Source organism: Urocampus carinirostris, chromosome 1 (genome assembly GCF_059441175.1).
Source record: "Urocampus carinirostris isolate Australia breed hairy pipefish chromosome 1, RoL_Ucar_1.0, whole genome shotgun sequence".
NCBI lineage: Eukaryota > Metazoa > Chordata > Actinopteri > Syngnathiformes > Syngnathidae > Urocampus > Urocampus carinirostris.
The window spans coordinates 961593-979475 of NC_142349.1; the positions used below are offsets into that span (position 1 = coordinate 961593).

Consider the following 17883-nt stretch of genomic DNA (forward strand, 5'->3'; position numbering starts at 1 on the left):
TTCGGAAGGCTTGCCTTAGCGGGAGCTGAAAGTTCGCAACGATCAATTGCCGGTAACGGGGAGACGGGGGTTTTAAAAAGTGGCAAGGAACCAATCAGCGACCAGGGTTGTTGGCGCCACCGGGGCAGCCGCAGGTGCCCCAAATCAGTAATTATGACAAATACACGTATAAATAAATACCTCAGTATATGTCATATAAATAAATGAACATATGAATAGATCACATAAACCTAAATACATGACATTAATGCACTTTATTCATTCGTCATTCATTTTGTAATCAAGTTCGTCGTATATTTTGTTGTGAAATTCGTATTTATTTATTCATGTATTCCATCAGTTTTGTCTTTTATTTTGTCACTTATTGGTTTTGTATTTTTTGCATATTTTTTTCGTATATTTTGTAATTCATTTTGTCACATATATGCCAAAAATGCAATTCATTTATTTATTCAAGCATTTTGTCATTTATATATATATTTTTTTTTAATTTTTTGTCCTTTTTTGCCTTGTATTTTGTCGTGTATTTAGTCACAAAAAGACAGTATTTATCAAATGAGGCGCTGGCCCAGATTTTCAACTTATATGAACAAATTGCATTTATATCATTCATATATAACACAAACACGAGGACAACACAAACGCGGCCTGAGGGAGCCCTCTCTCAGCTGCAGGACTGTTTTGATCAAACTTGCTTGGAGGTATTTAAACACCATGAGCTCAAGAAATTCACTGACACTGTTTTATCCTACATTCGATACTGCACGGATAAAGTCACAGTAAATAAAAGAATCAAGGTCTACCCAAACCAAAAACCCTGGGTGTCCAGCGAGGTGCGCACCCTCCTCAAACACCGCAACACCGCCTTCAGGTCTGGAGACAAGGCTCTTTACAGGGTGGCCAGGGCTGACCTGAAGAGAGGCATCAAGAAAGCAAAGACAGCCTACACGAGGAGGATCGAGCACCTCTTTGCTGGAAATGACCCGAGGAGGATGTGGCAGGGTCTTCAACACATCACCAACTTCAGAGGCCACAACCTGGCAACTGTTGAGGCTTACGCTTCACTAGCTGCGGACCTTAATCAGTTCTTTGCTCGCTTTGAACCTGAAAGGCCACAAACAGCCAGATCACACCCATCAACAACCAGCAGCAACACACTCACATTTCAGGAGCACGGAGTTAGGCGTGCGCTGAAAACTATAAACCCCAGGAAGGCAACAGGCCCGGATGGAGTACCAGGGAAGGTACTCAGGGACTGTTGCGATCCGCTGGCTGGGGTCTTCACCACCATCTTCAACCGGTCCCTGTCACAGGCGACCGTCCCACCTTGCCTCAAAACCTCCACCATCATTCCCATCCCCAACGACTACAGGCCTGTCGCTCTTACGCCTGTGGTCATGAAGTGCTTCGAGAGGTTGGTGTCCCAGCACATCAAAAACTCCCTGCCACTCACACTGGACCCCCACCAGTTTGCCTACAGGGCAAACCGCTCCACTGATGACGCCATAAACACAGCACTTCACACCATGCTGAAACACCTGGACCACCGGGGGAGCTACGTCAGAATGCTCTTTCTGGACTTCAGCTCAGCCTTCAACACCATTATCCCGGAGGTCCTGGTGGAGAAACTCACACACCTAGGACTCTCTCCCTCCATCTGCCACTGGATAATGGACTTCCTCTACAACCGCCCACAGTCCGTGAAACTCGGTAACCATGTCTCTCCCACCCCAACACTGAACACTGGCTCCCCCCAAGGTTGTGCACTGAGCCCCCTGCTTTTTACCCTCTACAGCTCCGACTGCTCACCGACCCACCCCTCAAACACTATCATTAAGTTCGCCGACGATACCACCTTGATCGGCCTCATCTCTGAAGGGGACGAGGCGGCATACAGGGATGAGGTGGAGTCACTTTCAACGTGGTGTTCGGAAAACCACCTCATACTGAACACCACAAAAACAAAAGAACTGATACTGGACTTTAGAAGGAATGGCAGGAATCCACAACCACTCATCATAAAAGGAGACTGTGTAGAGAGAGTCCACTCCTTCAAATTTCTGGGTGTGCACATCTCCGACGACCTTTCCCTGTCTGCAAACACCAGAGCGGTGGTAGGGAAGGCCCAGCAGCGACTGCATTTTCCTGAGAGGGCTCAGGAAAAATAACCTAAAACAACAGCTGCAGGTTCCTTTTACAAAGCCACAGTGGAGAGCATTCTAACATACTGCATTATGGTGTGGTATGCTGGGTGCACAGCAGCAGACAGGAAAACGCTACAGAGGGTCATCAAAACAGCCCAGAAAATCGTCGTCAAGGATTTTTCTCACCCCGACCACCACCTCGACCTGCTGCCTTCGGCAAGCGCTACAGGTCACACAAAGCAAAAACAAACAGACTCAGAGACAGTTTCTTCCCCACAGCCATTACCACCCTAAACAGACACCGCACAAAAAACTGAAAAACTCTTGCAAAAACACTACCTCACAGGCTCACACGAATGTAAAATGGTACTCATGTCTATGTTCTTGCACATGTTGACTGCACTATGTTTACTGCTAACCTTGCACAATGTGGACCTTTTTTTTTTCTTTTTTTTCCTGCACTATGATGACTATGTTTGCACCAATGCATATGTTGACTATTTTTTTTGCACTATGATGACTTTTGCACCAAATGCAAAATTGCACAACCCTTACGATACCAACTGTATTACGATACCAACTGTATGTAACATCCTACATGCCGACATTTCTTGTGTAAATATCATGTAAATTTTAACTATAGCCTTATCCTCCTTGTTTTATAACCTTATCTTCTCTGTTCCTTTATCTTCTTGGCTTTTTACCTCACTGTGAATGTGTGAAACTGGAGTGTCATGCCCAATTTCGTTGTCACAATATGTTAACCCATTTTGTAACAATGACAATAAAGGTATATTCTGTCTATTCTATATATGAATTTATATCTATATATACAGTATAAATATCAATATATATACCGGGCAGTGGGCACGGGACATCCTGAACTGGTTGCCAGCCAAACGCAGGGCACACAGGGAAAGACAACTCGCTCACTCATTCACACCTAGGGACCATTTGGACCGCCCAATCCACCTGAATATACACACATATATATATATATATATATATATATATATATATATATATATATATATATATATATATATATATATATATATATATATATATATATATATATATATATATATATATATATATATATATATATATATATATATATATATATATATATATATATATATATATGCCTGATGATTGCTGGGACGGGCTCCAGCGCCCCCACGACCCTACTGAGGATAAGCGGTGCAGCTAATGAGATGAGATGGGAGATATATACAGTGGAACCTCAGTTCTCGACCATAATACGTTCCAGAACCCTGTTCAAAAACCGATTCGGTCGATCACGGAAAATCGTTTTTCCCATTAAAAGTAATGTAAAATCGTTTAAATCCGTTCCAACACCCTGAATTTTTACCAAGAACGTAAACATGAAGCTCATCTCATCTCATCTCATTAGCCGTACCGCTTATCCTCATTAGGGTCGCGGGGGGGCTGGAGCCCATCCCAGCCATCTCCGGGCAGTGGGCAGGGGACACCCTGAACTGGTTGCCAGCCAATCGCAGGGCACACAGGGACAGACAACTCATTCGCTCATTCACACCTATGGACAATTTGGACCGGCCAATTAACCCAGGCTAATCGTACGTTCGCGTTAGCGTAATCTTCCGTACAAAAGATTACGCTAACATGAACGTGTAAAAATTTAAAAAAGGATTATGAATAGGATTTCTTACCTTTATGGTGGACGGTAGGTAGAGAAAAATCATCAAAAGTTTTTCAACCTCTTCCAAAACTTGCGGCAGTTGCTTGCTTACAGCGTTAACTTCCTTAGCCGCATCACTCGATTTCACAGCCTCCTTATTCTTTACTATCGTACTAATAGTAGATTTAGCCATGCTGTATTCACTATCAAGTTTGGAAATTCGTACACCTCTTTCATATTTAGCTATTATGTCTTTTCTTAGGCAATAGTTGGACGAACAACTTGTTTTTTTTCACCTGTCCTGCTTGCACCGACCTTCTTCGGAGGCATAATTAGGGGCTAAAACTCCCATACGCCGCTCAGCATACCGGCGTTCGAACTCCAACTTTTTGACCGAACAGCGAAGCAAGAATTTCTCGAAATTTTTGGTTGAACACCGATTTGTCCGAACTGAGGCGTTCGAAAACCGAGGTTCCACTGTATATATATATATATATATATATATATATATATATATATATATATATATATATATATCATCTCATTAGCTGCACCGCTTATCCTCAGTAGGGCAGGGGACACCCTGAACTGGTTGCCAGCCAATCGCAGGGCACACGGGGACAGACAACTCACTCGCTCAGTCACACCTAGGGACAATTTGGACCGGCCAATCCACCTGAAATGCATGTCTTTGGAATGTGGGAGGAAACCGGAGTGCCCGGAGGAAACCCACGCAAGCACGGGGAGAACATACAAACTCCGCACAGTAAGTCTGGTAGCTGGATTTTAACCCACACAGGAGGTTCCCAAGACCTTAGAACTGTGCCACACACGCGCTAACCACTGCGCCGCCGTGCTGCCCTATATATATATATATATATATATATATATACAGTATATATATATATATATATATATATATATATATATATATATATATATATACTGGACTGTCTCAGAAAATTAGAATATTGTGATAAAGTTCTTTATTTTCTGTAATGCAATTAAAAAAACAAAAATGTCATACATTCTGGATTCATTACACATCAATTGAACTATTTCAAGCCTTTTATTATTTTAATATTGCTGAATTTGGCTTACAGCTTAAGAAAACTCAAAAATCCCATCTCAAAATATTAGAATATCATGAAAAAGTATACAAGTAGGCTATTCAACTAATCACCTGAATCATCTAATTAACTCGAAACACCTTGCGAGGGTTTCCTGAGCCTTAAAAACACTCAGCTTGGTTCAGTAAACTAAATCACTGCTGATCTGACTGCTGTCCAGAGGACCATCATTGATACCCTCCATCAGGAGGGTAAGACACAAAAAGAAATTTCTCAAAGAGCAGGCTGTTCACAGAGTGCAGTTTCAAAGCATATCCACAAAAAGTCTGTTGGAAGGGAAAAATGTGGCCGGAAACGCTGCACAACCCAGAGAGATGACCGCAGCCTTAACAAAATTGTGAAGAAGAGCCGCTTCCAGAATTTGAGGGAGCTTCAAAGACAGTGGGCTGAAGCTGGAGTCCAGGTATCAAAAGCCACAGTTCACAGACGTGTCCGGGAAATGGGCTACAATAGCCGTATTCCCATGGTCAAGCCACTTCTGAACTCAAGACAACGGAAGAAGCGTCTGACTTGGGCTATGGAGAAGAAGCACTGGACAGTTGCAGAGTGGTCCAAAGTCCTCTTTTCAGACGAAAGCAAGTTTTGCATTTCATTTGGAAGTCAAGGCGCCAGAGTCTGGAGAAAGGCTGGAGAAGAGCAAAATCCAAGTTGCTTGAAATCCAGTGTGAAGTTCCCACAGTCAGCAATGGTTTGGGGAGCCATGTCAGCTGCTGGTGTTGGTCCACTGTGTTTCATCAAGTCCAGAGTAAATGCAACTGTGTACCAAGAGATTTTAGAGCACTACATGCTTCCATCTGCTGAAAAGCTCTATGGAGATGAGTATTTCATTTTCCAGCATGATCTGGCACCTGCCCACAGTGCCAAAACCACCAGTAACTGGTGCACTGACCATGGCATCACTGTCCTTGATTGGCCTGCTAATTCCCCTGACCTGAACCCCATCGAGAATTTGTGGGGTATAGTTAAGAAGAAGATGAAAGACACCAGACCTACAAATGCAAATGAGCTGAAGGCCGCTATCGAAGCATCCTGGGCATCAATAACACCTCAGCAATGCCACAGGCTGATTGCCTCCATGCCACGCCGGATTGATGCAGTAATCCGTGCAAAAGGATTCCCAACCAAGTACTGAGTGCATCAATGGACATTTTCAAATGTTTGATTTAGTTTTGCTGTTATAAAATTATTTTTTTTACTTGGTCTGAAGTATTCTAATATTTTGAGAAAGGATTTTTGAGTTTTTTTTCAGCTGTAAGCCAAAATCAGCAATATTCAAATAATAAAAGGCTTGAAATAGTTCAGTTGATGTGTAATGAATCCAGAATGTATGACATTTTTGTTTTTTTAATTGCATTACAGAAAATAAAGAACTTTATCACAATATTCTAATTTTCTGAGACAGTCCAGTATATATTATCTTCTGTTTACCTGGGGTCGGGTCGCAGGGGGCAGCAGCCTCAGCACGGAAGCCTCCCAGATATCCCCAGACATTCTGAGGCGTTCCCAGGCCAGCCTAGAGACATACTCTCTTCAGCGTGTCCTGAGTCGTCCCCGGGGCCTCCTGCCGGTGGGACATGCCCGGAACACCTCCCAAATGAGGCATCCAGTAGGAATCCTTATCAGATACCCGAGCCACCTTAACTGGCTCCTCTCAATGCGGAGCAGAAGTAGCTCTACACAGAGTCCCTCCCAGATGACTGAGCTTCTCACATTATCTCTAAGGGAGAGCCCAGCCACACTGCGGTGGAAACTCATTTCAGCCACTTGTATCCAGGATCGTGTTCTTTCGGTCATAACCCACAGTTCATGACCATAGGTGAGGGTTGGATCGGTAAATCAAGAGCTTTGCCATTTGGCTCAGCGACGTACCTGTACAGATCCGGATGACGGCAGACGCTGCACAGATCCATCTGTCGATCCCCTGTTCCATCTTACCCTCACTCGTGAACAAGACTCTAAGATACTTGAACTCCTCCACTTGGGGCAGGATCTCATCCCCAACCCGGAAGGAGCATGCCCCCTCTTTCCAGCTGAGTGCCATGGTCTCGGAGGTGCTGATCTTCATCGCGGCTGCTTGACAATTGGCTGCGAATCGCTTCAGTGAGAGCTGAAGATCACGGCTTGAGGAAGCCAACAGCACCAAATCATCTGCAAAAAAGCAGAGATGCAATGCTCAGGCCCCAAAACCAGACCCCTTCCCCACCAAGGCTGCACATGGAAATTCTGTCCATAAAATCTACGAACAGAAACGGTAACAAAGTGCAGCCCTGGCGGAGTCCAATTCCCACTGGAAACAAATCCAACTTACTGCTAGCTATACGAACCAGACTCTGGCACCGTGCAGAGCCCGGTCAGACTGCGCGGTACCCCATACTCCCGAAACACTCCCAACAATGTTTTTAGAGGAACATGGTCGAATGCCTTCTCCAAGTCAACAAAACACATTGAGACTGGATGGGCAAATTCCCATGCACCCTCAGTTATTTATATTGCATATATTATATTTTGTTGGTAATTATTTATCTATTTATTATTCATGTATACAAGTATTTTTACATATGACAGGATTCACTAAAGTCTGACTATAAAATGGTTGTAAGAAGCTACTTTGGGAATACGGTAATCCTTCGTTTAGCAGAAATATTTATTTATCTACTCAAGAACAAATCCAATTTAAGGCTCAAGCATTTGTTTAACAAATAAAAATTACTGTACTTTGCAAAGGTTTATTTTTTATTTTGTTTTTCTTTTAGTAAAAACATCTCTACTGACATTATAATTTCTAAAAATAATATTGTTGTATTATTGCACAATTGTGGGGATTAAGGTCACGATCTACTCTAGATGATACTTTGCAGCTATCATGTGGATATTATGGAAAACAGCTTTTACCTTCCGGTTCTGTCCTACAAAAACTATATTTTTCCATTATCACTGGAGAATGCCAAATCGCCACGAAGTTTAGCGGGTCGAGGGTTCAACTTTTTTTGGCGATAGAAAGCATCCTTCTCTTTTTTGCCAATCAAAATGCAGAACACAATACAAGGGATTACTATAGCCTTCTATGGAACTTGTACTCAACCTTGATGCTTCCTAACAATGTTGCCATCCTCAGAACGTCCACAAGGTATTAACAACGCCAAGCTTATTTGGAGGAGAACTTGGGTAAGACAAAAGTTTAGCTGTTTTTTAACATGCTCTTTTTATAACATAGATTTTTGTGTTTTACTTTTTAGGAGCGACAGATCTTCACCGGCCGCAGACAGTCCTGACACCATGTCACCACTTTCTGATCCTGCTTTGCAACTCGCTGCTGAGGCTAAAGAGCTGGTGCAGGGTGTATTAACCATTCCTAATGAAGACAATGGTATTTGAATTACATTTGTCTTCATCGTTCTTGATAAGAACTAGGGCTTCAATTGACAATTTTTTAATGATCAAATAATTGGTCGATTATTTTTTTGATTATTTAATGAATCGGATCTTTAAACATCTTTTTAATTTATTCTCTATAATCAAAACTTATGGATGGATAGAAAAATAGTGCACAAAACAACAGAATATTCTATCGTATCCATCCATCCATTATCTGCACCGCTTATCCTCAGTAGGGTCACGGGGGTGCTGGAGCCCATCCCAGCTATCTTCGGGCAGTGGGCAGGGGACACCCTGAACTGGTCGCCAGCCAATCGCAGGGCACATAGAGACAGACAACTCACTCATGTCTTAGGATTGTGGGAGGAAAGCGGAGTGCCCGGAGGAAACCCACGCAAGCACGGGGAGAACATGCAAACTCCACACAGGAGGTTCGATCTTATGACCTCAGAACTGTGCCGCACACGCGCTAACCACTGCGCCGTCGTGCTGCCCTATTTTTTATGAAGCAATAAAAAAAAACTTTTTGTCAAGTAACTTAGCAAGAGACAAATATACATAAAAATGTATGCTATACGCCTGCAGATACCTTTTTCCTAGCACCTTATCCAAATATCATATTACGTTTGGATGTATCATGCAAAAACAAAAATAAGAGCAATAAATTTCTTTTTTTTTCTTGTTGCAAAATGTTTCACCACAAAAAAAAAATATCAAAAATGTAAACCCACTTTTTAAAATAATGTCAACACATATGTTATGTGATTAAATCTTTACATATGCAAATGAAATATAATATGCTTAAGAAACAACACATTGTGTTGGGTTAAACATGTCATTATTATTTTTCTTCTCATTTTCGCGTCACAAAAAAATTCAATGCATTCCTATTTGCATTGAGTCAACGTGCTTGGTGGCTCCTAAATCGCGCGACACGACGAAATGTTAAATTAGTTGATTTTTGAATTTGATTCATTCGTTGTTGTTCTCGAGGAACACAGTCGAATGCCTTCTCCAAGTCCACAAAATGTTGTTTGCAATGAGGTTAGACACGACATTCAATAACAAACAAGGAATAAATACTTAAAAAATAAAAATAAGATGAAAGAATGTCAGGGTAATTCAGCAATAATCCAAGGTTGAGCCTACAAAGAATCTAGCCCGACCCAACCCACAGGTATTAAAGCCCGAACCAGTTAACCCGATTTGAGGGACCAACCCGGAAGCAAATGCAAAATTTTACATTTTATTTGTGAGGAGGGATTTTTTGGGGGCTGACTCCGGAAGCACCACCCACTATCCCCATAATTGTCCCCCATCTTATATATATATTTTTTGATAATTGTACCCAAAACCTCAAAAAGGCTGGACAATTTTTTTTAAAGTAATATATAGGAGTTCTGGTTTTTAGCACTCGTTTTCGGTTGCACTAGACCACACAGGGACAGCTACTGGTCAAATAATACAAATAATATCCCTTTAAACTTTTGTGGTTTTAAAGTTTACCAGTAAAAATGTTTAGGTCATAGACCAGTCAAGCAGTGCAGATTATTTCCTAAAACAACATTCAAATTGACACCAACAAAAAACATTTTTAGGAGAACAATTTTATGCATTCTATTTTTTTTTCTAAATACTCAACAGAGTAACATGTAAATCCTTTTTCCTTTTTGCAAAAGTATTGCCCCCTCCAAAGAACTTTTTGACATATAGAATTATTTCTTAAGAATTAACATGTGACAGAGTCGTGAAAAAAAAATGTCTTTAACGTTCTATATTGTGCTAACAAATAAACATTTAAAAATAGGCGGAGAAAAAAATCTCACCCACCTTTAAGTTACTATTTTGTACAACTTATTTTTGCTGCTTTCAAAGCCACAAGTCTTGTGGGTATGTCTCTTTAAGTTTTGCACATCTTTAAACAAAAATATATGCCCATTCTTCCTTACAAAACAGCTCAAGTTCTATAAGGTTTGATGGGTTGTTTGTGTATTGCATTTTTCAGATCTTTCCACAAATGCTTAATCGGATTGAGGTCTGGACTTTAGCTTGGCCATGCTAACACCTTTATATTGTTAGTTTTAAACCACTCCGTTGTCGATTTTGCTTTATGTTTAGGGGCGTTGTCCTGTTCTCAGATCTTTTGCAAACAGATCTTCTGCCAGAATCGCACTGTATTCGACTCCATCCACCTTCCCATCAACCTTTAACAATCTTCCTAGTCCTTACTGAAGAAAAGAAACCCCAGAACATGATGCTGCCACCACCATGTTTGACAGTGGGGATGTTTTTTCATGTGAATGGGCAGAGTTACTCTTCCGCCATGTAACTTAATGTAACTCTTTGCATTTAGCACAAACAGTTAAATTTTAGTCTCACATGACCAAAGCTCCTTGCTTACTACAGAGCTCGTGTTGGACGCCTAAAGAAGCTGAGTGAACGTGCATACTGTATTAGAAAGATAGGTATAGAAGTGTTGTCACCATACCTGCAGAGATTGATGAGGTGTGGGGTTCCGCCTGTAAGTACTTCAGAAAATTGGTCTGTATGGCTGTCGCCCCTATTCTGAAGGCTGTCCACAAGCCTGCCAAAAGCTTGCTATGGATATGTCAATGAAGGCCATGGCTTACTGGAAAAAATATCCTCTGGTCTCATGAGACAAATTTCTTTGGCTCAGATTTTGTCAAGCATCTGTGGGGCAACCAGATGAGGAGTACAAAGAGGTTTGAGTCGTACCTGCGCCCACTGCACTGCAGGGAATTACATCCATAAACCTTCCGTTTGCACTTCTATTTTTTTACATTTTTACAAAAAAGCTCGTCTTGCACCTTGTTTTGAAAATAACATGGTGGTGGGAATGTCATGGTTTGGGGCTGCATGAGCGGGATTAGAGTTGGCGAGTTGCATTTTATTGACGGAAACATGAACTCAAGCATGTACTGTGAAATAATGGAGCAGAAAATGATTCCTTCGGGAACCAGTACAGGGTGTTCCCTGCCTATTGCCCAAAGACAACTGTAATGGGCTCCATCATAGTGAGGATAATGGATAAATGTAAAAGTAATTTGGTACGATTGTGTCTCCGGTGTTTATCCTTGGAAAATATTGACAGTTTTATAAATTTGAAGCCTGGAATGCGGCAATAAGACAAAAAAACTCTTGGCATTTTCCCTACAAATGTTTAAGTTTGTTGTCATCAGTGTTCTTTGTCTTACACTTTTTCATCTGACATTCTTTCTCTTTTTCGACTGATCCGTGACCAGTAACAGAGGAGGAAATGACTCTCGACGTCAGCCCTCACTTCTACATGTGAATCAAAAGGAAGACCACAGAAAAATATCCAAGCAGACACCAACATCACAAAGACACTCAACAAAGGCAGAGAGACACATCCTCTCCAAATAAGACACTATTTTACCTCACAGGTCTGAGTGACAGATGGAAGACACCCTTTAATGCCAAAGCCTGCAAGTATACTCTATTTAGACAGTGTCTATTTCCATGTGTGGCTAATATCAACAGATACCCAAGGCAACTTGCTTTTTTAAAAATAGTTTTTGTATGACGTCTCTAGGGCTGCAACGATTCAATAAAATTGCAATAGATTTGTTGTGTCGCACGATTTATGAGTCATTAAGCACATTAATACAATGTGAACAAGAGTGCATTGAATTTTGTTGTGATGTTGTGAAGTACCACTTTGATCTGACAGTAGTGCCATAAGAACGTTGTTTAATCAAAAGAAATGTTACATTTTTTTTTTTTAATTATTGAACATTGAATCTTTTTAATCAAAATCTTCATGAAACAGTCAAACACTACAAAGTTAACAATTTTCATGGAAACAGAAAGTGCTGAAAAAAGAGGGAAAAATCTGAAAATGAAATAGAAAAAGTAAAAAACTAAAAATAATAATGATAATGATGATGATAACATGCTTTTAGAAGAGTGACTTCACACGCATTGTCCCAGTTTTTTTATTCTCGGATGCAAAAGGTGAAAGTGAGAAAAAGACTGTTTCAATTGCAGTCCAAATGCCAACCCAAACGACGTACTACTACAAAATGGGCTTTACAGAGGCTGCAATGATCATTTCAGCCAGAAGATGACGTCAGCAAGTAGAATATTTTGAAGTTACACCACATAGGTAATGTTTAAAGATTTAACCCCAAAAAATAAATGAGTTGAAAAGTGGGTTCACATTTTTATTTGTTTTGTAGAAAAAGAAATTGATACACATAAAATTAAATGTATTGCTATTGTTCCATTTTTGTTTTGTATGATAATCCAAATGTAATATGGTCGTTGGATAAAGTGGTACGAAAAGATTATCTTACATATTTGCAGGTGTATAGCATATGTTCTATGTATTTTTGTTTATTGTTAAGTAATTTGACAAGCACTTGGATTTTTAAAAAATATTTTATCTTAAAGAATCTTATTTTTTTGTGTTTTTCTATCCGTCCAAAACTTAAGAGTAAGAAATTAAAAATGTATTTCTCAAAAATCTGATTAATCAATTATCAAAAAAAAAAAAAAATCGACCTATCAATCGATTGTGAAAATAGACAATAATTGCAGCCCTAGACGTCACGCGCATACCTGTATGTAAACACTATGGTTGGGTCCTACAGACTCGTTTCGATGTTATCATGGGTGTACACTAAATTTGTTGGATATTCAAATGCAAGAGGAATTTGTATGGAGCTGTTTCTTGTGACTTTACTGTTTGTTTTTACTTATTAAAACTGATCCAATATGGCCAGCGCGCTAGGATGCAGTGCATCTCGGCTCTCCCATTCAGTGCTTTTTTGTGTACCGACTATATGTGAAGAGAACTACTTTAAATTATATTTATTTTGTTTAAAATCTAATGCGGTGGTTACTGAGGGAGCACTGCCACAATTTCATTTCCTCTAACTGTTTCCAAAGCCCCTGAACTGCACAGGAGGGCAACAAGGGACATTCCCTTCATTTACAGGAAGTGACCAGACTCTCCAACTGTATAATAGGTTATTTAACCCCCAAATATTAATTTGTAATCAAAATCATAATTTGGTGCCTATGTAAGTCACAATGATTCATGCCAAAGATTTATTTCATTGTGTGTCCGAATGAAATTTCACCTATTAATCAATCTGTCAATTGGAGAACTTTATTTTGAAAAGCGTCAATAGAAAACTTTGATCGCTCACCGGACGCATGTCCTGTAGGAGAAAATGTAGGTTCGATAATCTTTTAAGTCTTCTTTCGTGATTGAATTAAGTACATCGGGAACCAGCCATGAGGGGGAGCCTTTTATTTCGTCATCCCAAAAGAACTCAGAGAACTCCAGACATAACAATGCTTTTATAGCTTCAGCCCAAAAGGCGGCCCTAGTCCTCAGTAATCAACACGGACATGTTGTTCGTACCCTTATTAGGACATGTTGTTGCCTCAGTTTGCTCAGAGAGTCCTTGAAGAAAGGCCTTGCAGGTCTCATGCCCATTTTGGTAAACTCGACTATCTTGTCAAGGATCTTCTCGAATGATGTCAACATTCCCTCACTACTGTAAGCAAGTCTTTCTACATTTCTAAATGTATGCAACTCTATTCTACAAATGTAAGTCTATTTTCCACAACATATCCCCCCTTTGGGAGTTTATACTCCCACTTTGAATGGAAATTAAAATTGAAAAATCAATACAGGGTAGTGGTAAAGTATCTTAAATCATAGATACACAGAATTATCGGAAAAAATAAAAATGAAAACACGATCCTGGCGGTCAGCCTGCTGCGATTATCTCAACTCTTGTTATTCATGTTTCGATAACAAAAACCCCCAACACTCCAAACATCTGACCCATGCACTAACCCCCCCTTCATTTATCTTTATCCGTACATACTGGATTATACACGTAGACCGTCGACGGTTGATCGGTACGTGATAAAGGTAAATGAATAATTGAACTGATAAGTGATAACAAATTTTGGTAACAGTCGTTGATACATTTCAAGATGAGTGCATGACTGGATAATGATACAGTATACACATTGGCCTTTGGCCTGACCCCCGTGAACAATTTGAAGACCATGCATTGTCGTATTCGTCAACGGGTGTCGTGAAGTCAGATGTTGGAGTGAGTGTTCATCCCAGCAGGCATCACGCGCAGTTTCCATGCAGCCCAAAACCCGGAAGCGACGATGCATCCTGACCATCCTAGACAGCAGCATACTCCCCGGCAGTGTGACATACCAACAAGAGAATCACAATTAGAAAACAACATATTTGTAGCTTTTATTCCTAGCGCTATTGTGTGTTGTGTGTCAACCGAAAGTACTATTAGATATTTCATTTATTCCAGATCATCGTATGTGTCCATTCCCTCAGATGCTCCATCATATAGTGTAGGTTTTCCCGACCGTTGATGCCGCCAGATAAAAATCATGACGTTCTCCTATTGTACTAAAGGCCTTGTTAGTGTAATAAATAAAACGTCGTTGGTTGTAATAAATTAATAAATGTAATTAATCCAGTCTGCGGTCTCATCCGGAGTTATCCAGATAAATATTGAATATTGAATATTAGCACTTGCTTTTTAGCCCATCAGTCCAAAATGGGAAATTGACATATAACCATCCCAATTAATTTTACCTTATTCTCATTTTATTTCTTTACCAAACCAACTAAATCTACTATTTTAGCTTCGCCTACTTAATGTGAAATTGACGTGCATTGATCTTATAACCATGCCTTCATCTCACATTAATCTATCCCAATTCACTCAATTGGATTTTTTCCTCGTGTTTACATCCCTTAATTCTCCAATTCTTAACTGTAAAACGAAACATTTTTATTCATTTTCTGTCACTATTCCATCTTTTCATGGTGTGGTTCTGGCATTAACTTAATGCATCCAAAATAACTCAACATAATTTTTCTAAACTTTTCACCCCTAAATTCATCGTTTTCCAACTGAAAAACATTTATTTTCCGGGAACTCCATAGGCTCTCGGACGTTACGTTGCACACCCTTAGCGTCAAAACGATTTCCCAAAAAACGAATGTTTCAGATTCCTAACGAGATGTGCTATCGTTTCCATCCAAAACAATACATTTCAAACCGTCATACTCTTTAAAAAACGTTTTTCTCGTTTCAATGAGCACTGTATTTCTTCCTTTTTCTTTTTCCTTCGATAGTTTTCTGTTATTTCTTTCAGTTACGTGGGCCGATTAAACGCCAGCGCTGGACAACCATATAAGACAAGAAAGATAAGAATACAGGAAAGAATACAAACACTTACAACATTGAACAAACATAAAACATAAGACAAGACAGATGGCCCACAAAATTTAATTTACTTAGTTTAATTAAGTCAGTGCACATTGAAGCCATGCGCCTACACAACTACCGAGTTTTGGTTATGGTTTTGTGAGTATTCCTAGTCTGAGTTCCTGTTTGCCTGTAAGCCTGTTTTTGTTTTGTTTTGTCCCTGGGTGTTGGACAATTTTGCTAAATAAGAGTAACTGGTCGTTACGCGATTGAGTTCTGGTCCAGTCCGCACTTAACTCAACCATTCCTGCAGTAGTATTTTATAATATTTACAAAATAAGATTCTGTAATATTTTCGAAGTAGGTTGTAGTACACCTGAGGCTTTATGTTTGAACGATTTCTTTAGTAGTGCTAGTATTAATGCTGTTGCAGTTTTGTAGCAGTATTCTTGCAGAATTATAGCTACACCATATACTATGTTCCTGTTTGTAAGCTCCATATTTCGTTTCCTAGTAATTCCATTTATATTATTGTAATACTTTGCCATCTCATTTCTTGTTCCCTTTTGGTTAACTGCAAACGAATAGCTGGATTAAACCCTAGAGGTTTAATTCTGACCCAATTGTGGAAAAATGTGTTCGATTAACTTGTTTACCCCCGTGCTCAGCACATTTCTTTTTATAATACAATTTTTATGTATTGTGTGGTATGTATTTTTGTTTTTTTGTTTTTTGTAAATACTGTATTAAACCTTATCTTTTCCGTTCCTTTACCTCACTTTGATGATGGAGTGTCATGTCCAATTTAATTGTCAGTTACAATATGTTAACCCGTTCAGTAACTATGTAGTATATCACTAGTGGCATTTCTGCATTACCGTATTACTGTCGTAGTACTTCTACGGTGTTTTTCTTTCAGCGAATTTAATTTCACTGTGTGACGTTTGAGTGTTCCATATCAATAGAGGTGTAGGACTTAAAATTCGACTCCCTCCCGCCGTCACTTATGAGTGCTGAGGCTCATTTTGTCTGTCGTTTTGTCTCAAAGTTAATTTTGTGAAAATGCCAAAAATTCCTAAAACTGAAGGTACTTAGTATTTACTTTTAGCACATGCGCTGGGCAATGGAGTAAAATGCGCATGTCCTGTTTATAGTTCCTAACACCCACCCAATCCAAATTGTTTGAGTTTTGGGTTAAAGTTTTTTCCTGTGAGTTTCTATCAAAAATGTCTCGATAGTGAACCTAAGTCGTTTAATCAGCTTTCTTATAAAGTATTTTTAGTAATTTACATCCAAAACAGGGACTGCTGGTGTGACAACGTGACTGTAAACTGGAGTTACTAGAGTTTTCCATAACATGAGCATCACCTAGAGGCAGTGGATATGACACAATAATTAGAAGAAAATAGTGCTTCTTTGGGCACTTTGACTCTCCTTTTTTATCCTGTTAAGCACTTTTATTTCGGTTGCACTACACAATGCAGAGACATCTTGGGGTCAATTTATACACACTGTCCCTTTAAAAGGTTTTGAGTGCATGTTTCTCATGACACCATATTTTACAAATTATATTTTACACGTTTTCGTCTTATTTCAATTTTTTTTTTTTTTTTTTTTTTCCGTAATAATTTAATTTTGGTACTTTCGAGTTTCCATACCTCAGGGCCAATGAGCCCTTCATGAGGTAAAACGTACTTGTACTTTCCAAATTCTCAACCGTTTTGGCATGTTGTACAGTAGTGTCACACTTAACCGGGCTGCTGTCTTTTCGATGCGTCAAGGTCTGCACTTCCGGACCCGCGATCTCCATTCGCCGTTGCGATTTCTCGAGCTCTGCTCCTAGTACAACCATATCAAACAACTTATTACCACACACCACTTTATCATACACATCTTGTTTTCCTAATTTAACATTACTGCCCTGTTGATCTTGGTTGATCCCATTGACGGTGGCAGCGTGAGCCTTGGTACAGTGGTTCAGATGGTACCAGGTTGAGCTGCCCTCGACCTGGACTGCGGTCGGCGTTGCCCTCACGACGGTGTACGGTCCCTTACGCCTCGGTTGGTTCCACTCTCGTCGAAACCTTGATGTAGACGAGATCCCCTGGGACCACCTTCTTCCCCAATGGTTGTTCGACCTTGGACCCTCGTCTCTTAACCAGCCGGTAGTTGACAGCCGTCAATTGTCTCATACAGTCTCTCAGTTCAGTTTGTAGTTGCTCAAGTGGCGGTCCCTTGTAGGGACCTCCTAGATGCGGCGCTGGTCTGCCTGTTAGCATTTCATGCGGTGTTAAATGCGTGATCCAATGAGTTTGCAT

General features: G+C 40.1%; 1 protein-coding gene across 2 annotated transcripts in view; it reads left to right on the top strand.

Moving 5' to 3' along the window:
- Positions 1–13097, top strand: part of LOC148373192 (syntaxin-binding protein 4) — a 136510-nt gene extending 123413 nt beyond the window's left edge. For both annotated transcript variants that reach the window (XM_088331308.1, XM_088331391.1), the window contains 3 exons: positions 8053–8102; positions 8174–8304; positions 11576–13097. In XM_088331308.1, coding sequence (XP_088187434.1) covers positions 8053–8102; positions 8174–8304; positions 11576–11625 — 231 coding nt within the window. In that variant the 3' untranslated portion in view covers positions 11626–13097. The remainder of the gene's footprint in view (positions 1–8052; positions 8103–8173; positions 8305–11575) is intronic.
- The last annotated feature ends 4786 nt before the right edge of the window (positions 13098–17883 follow it).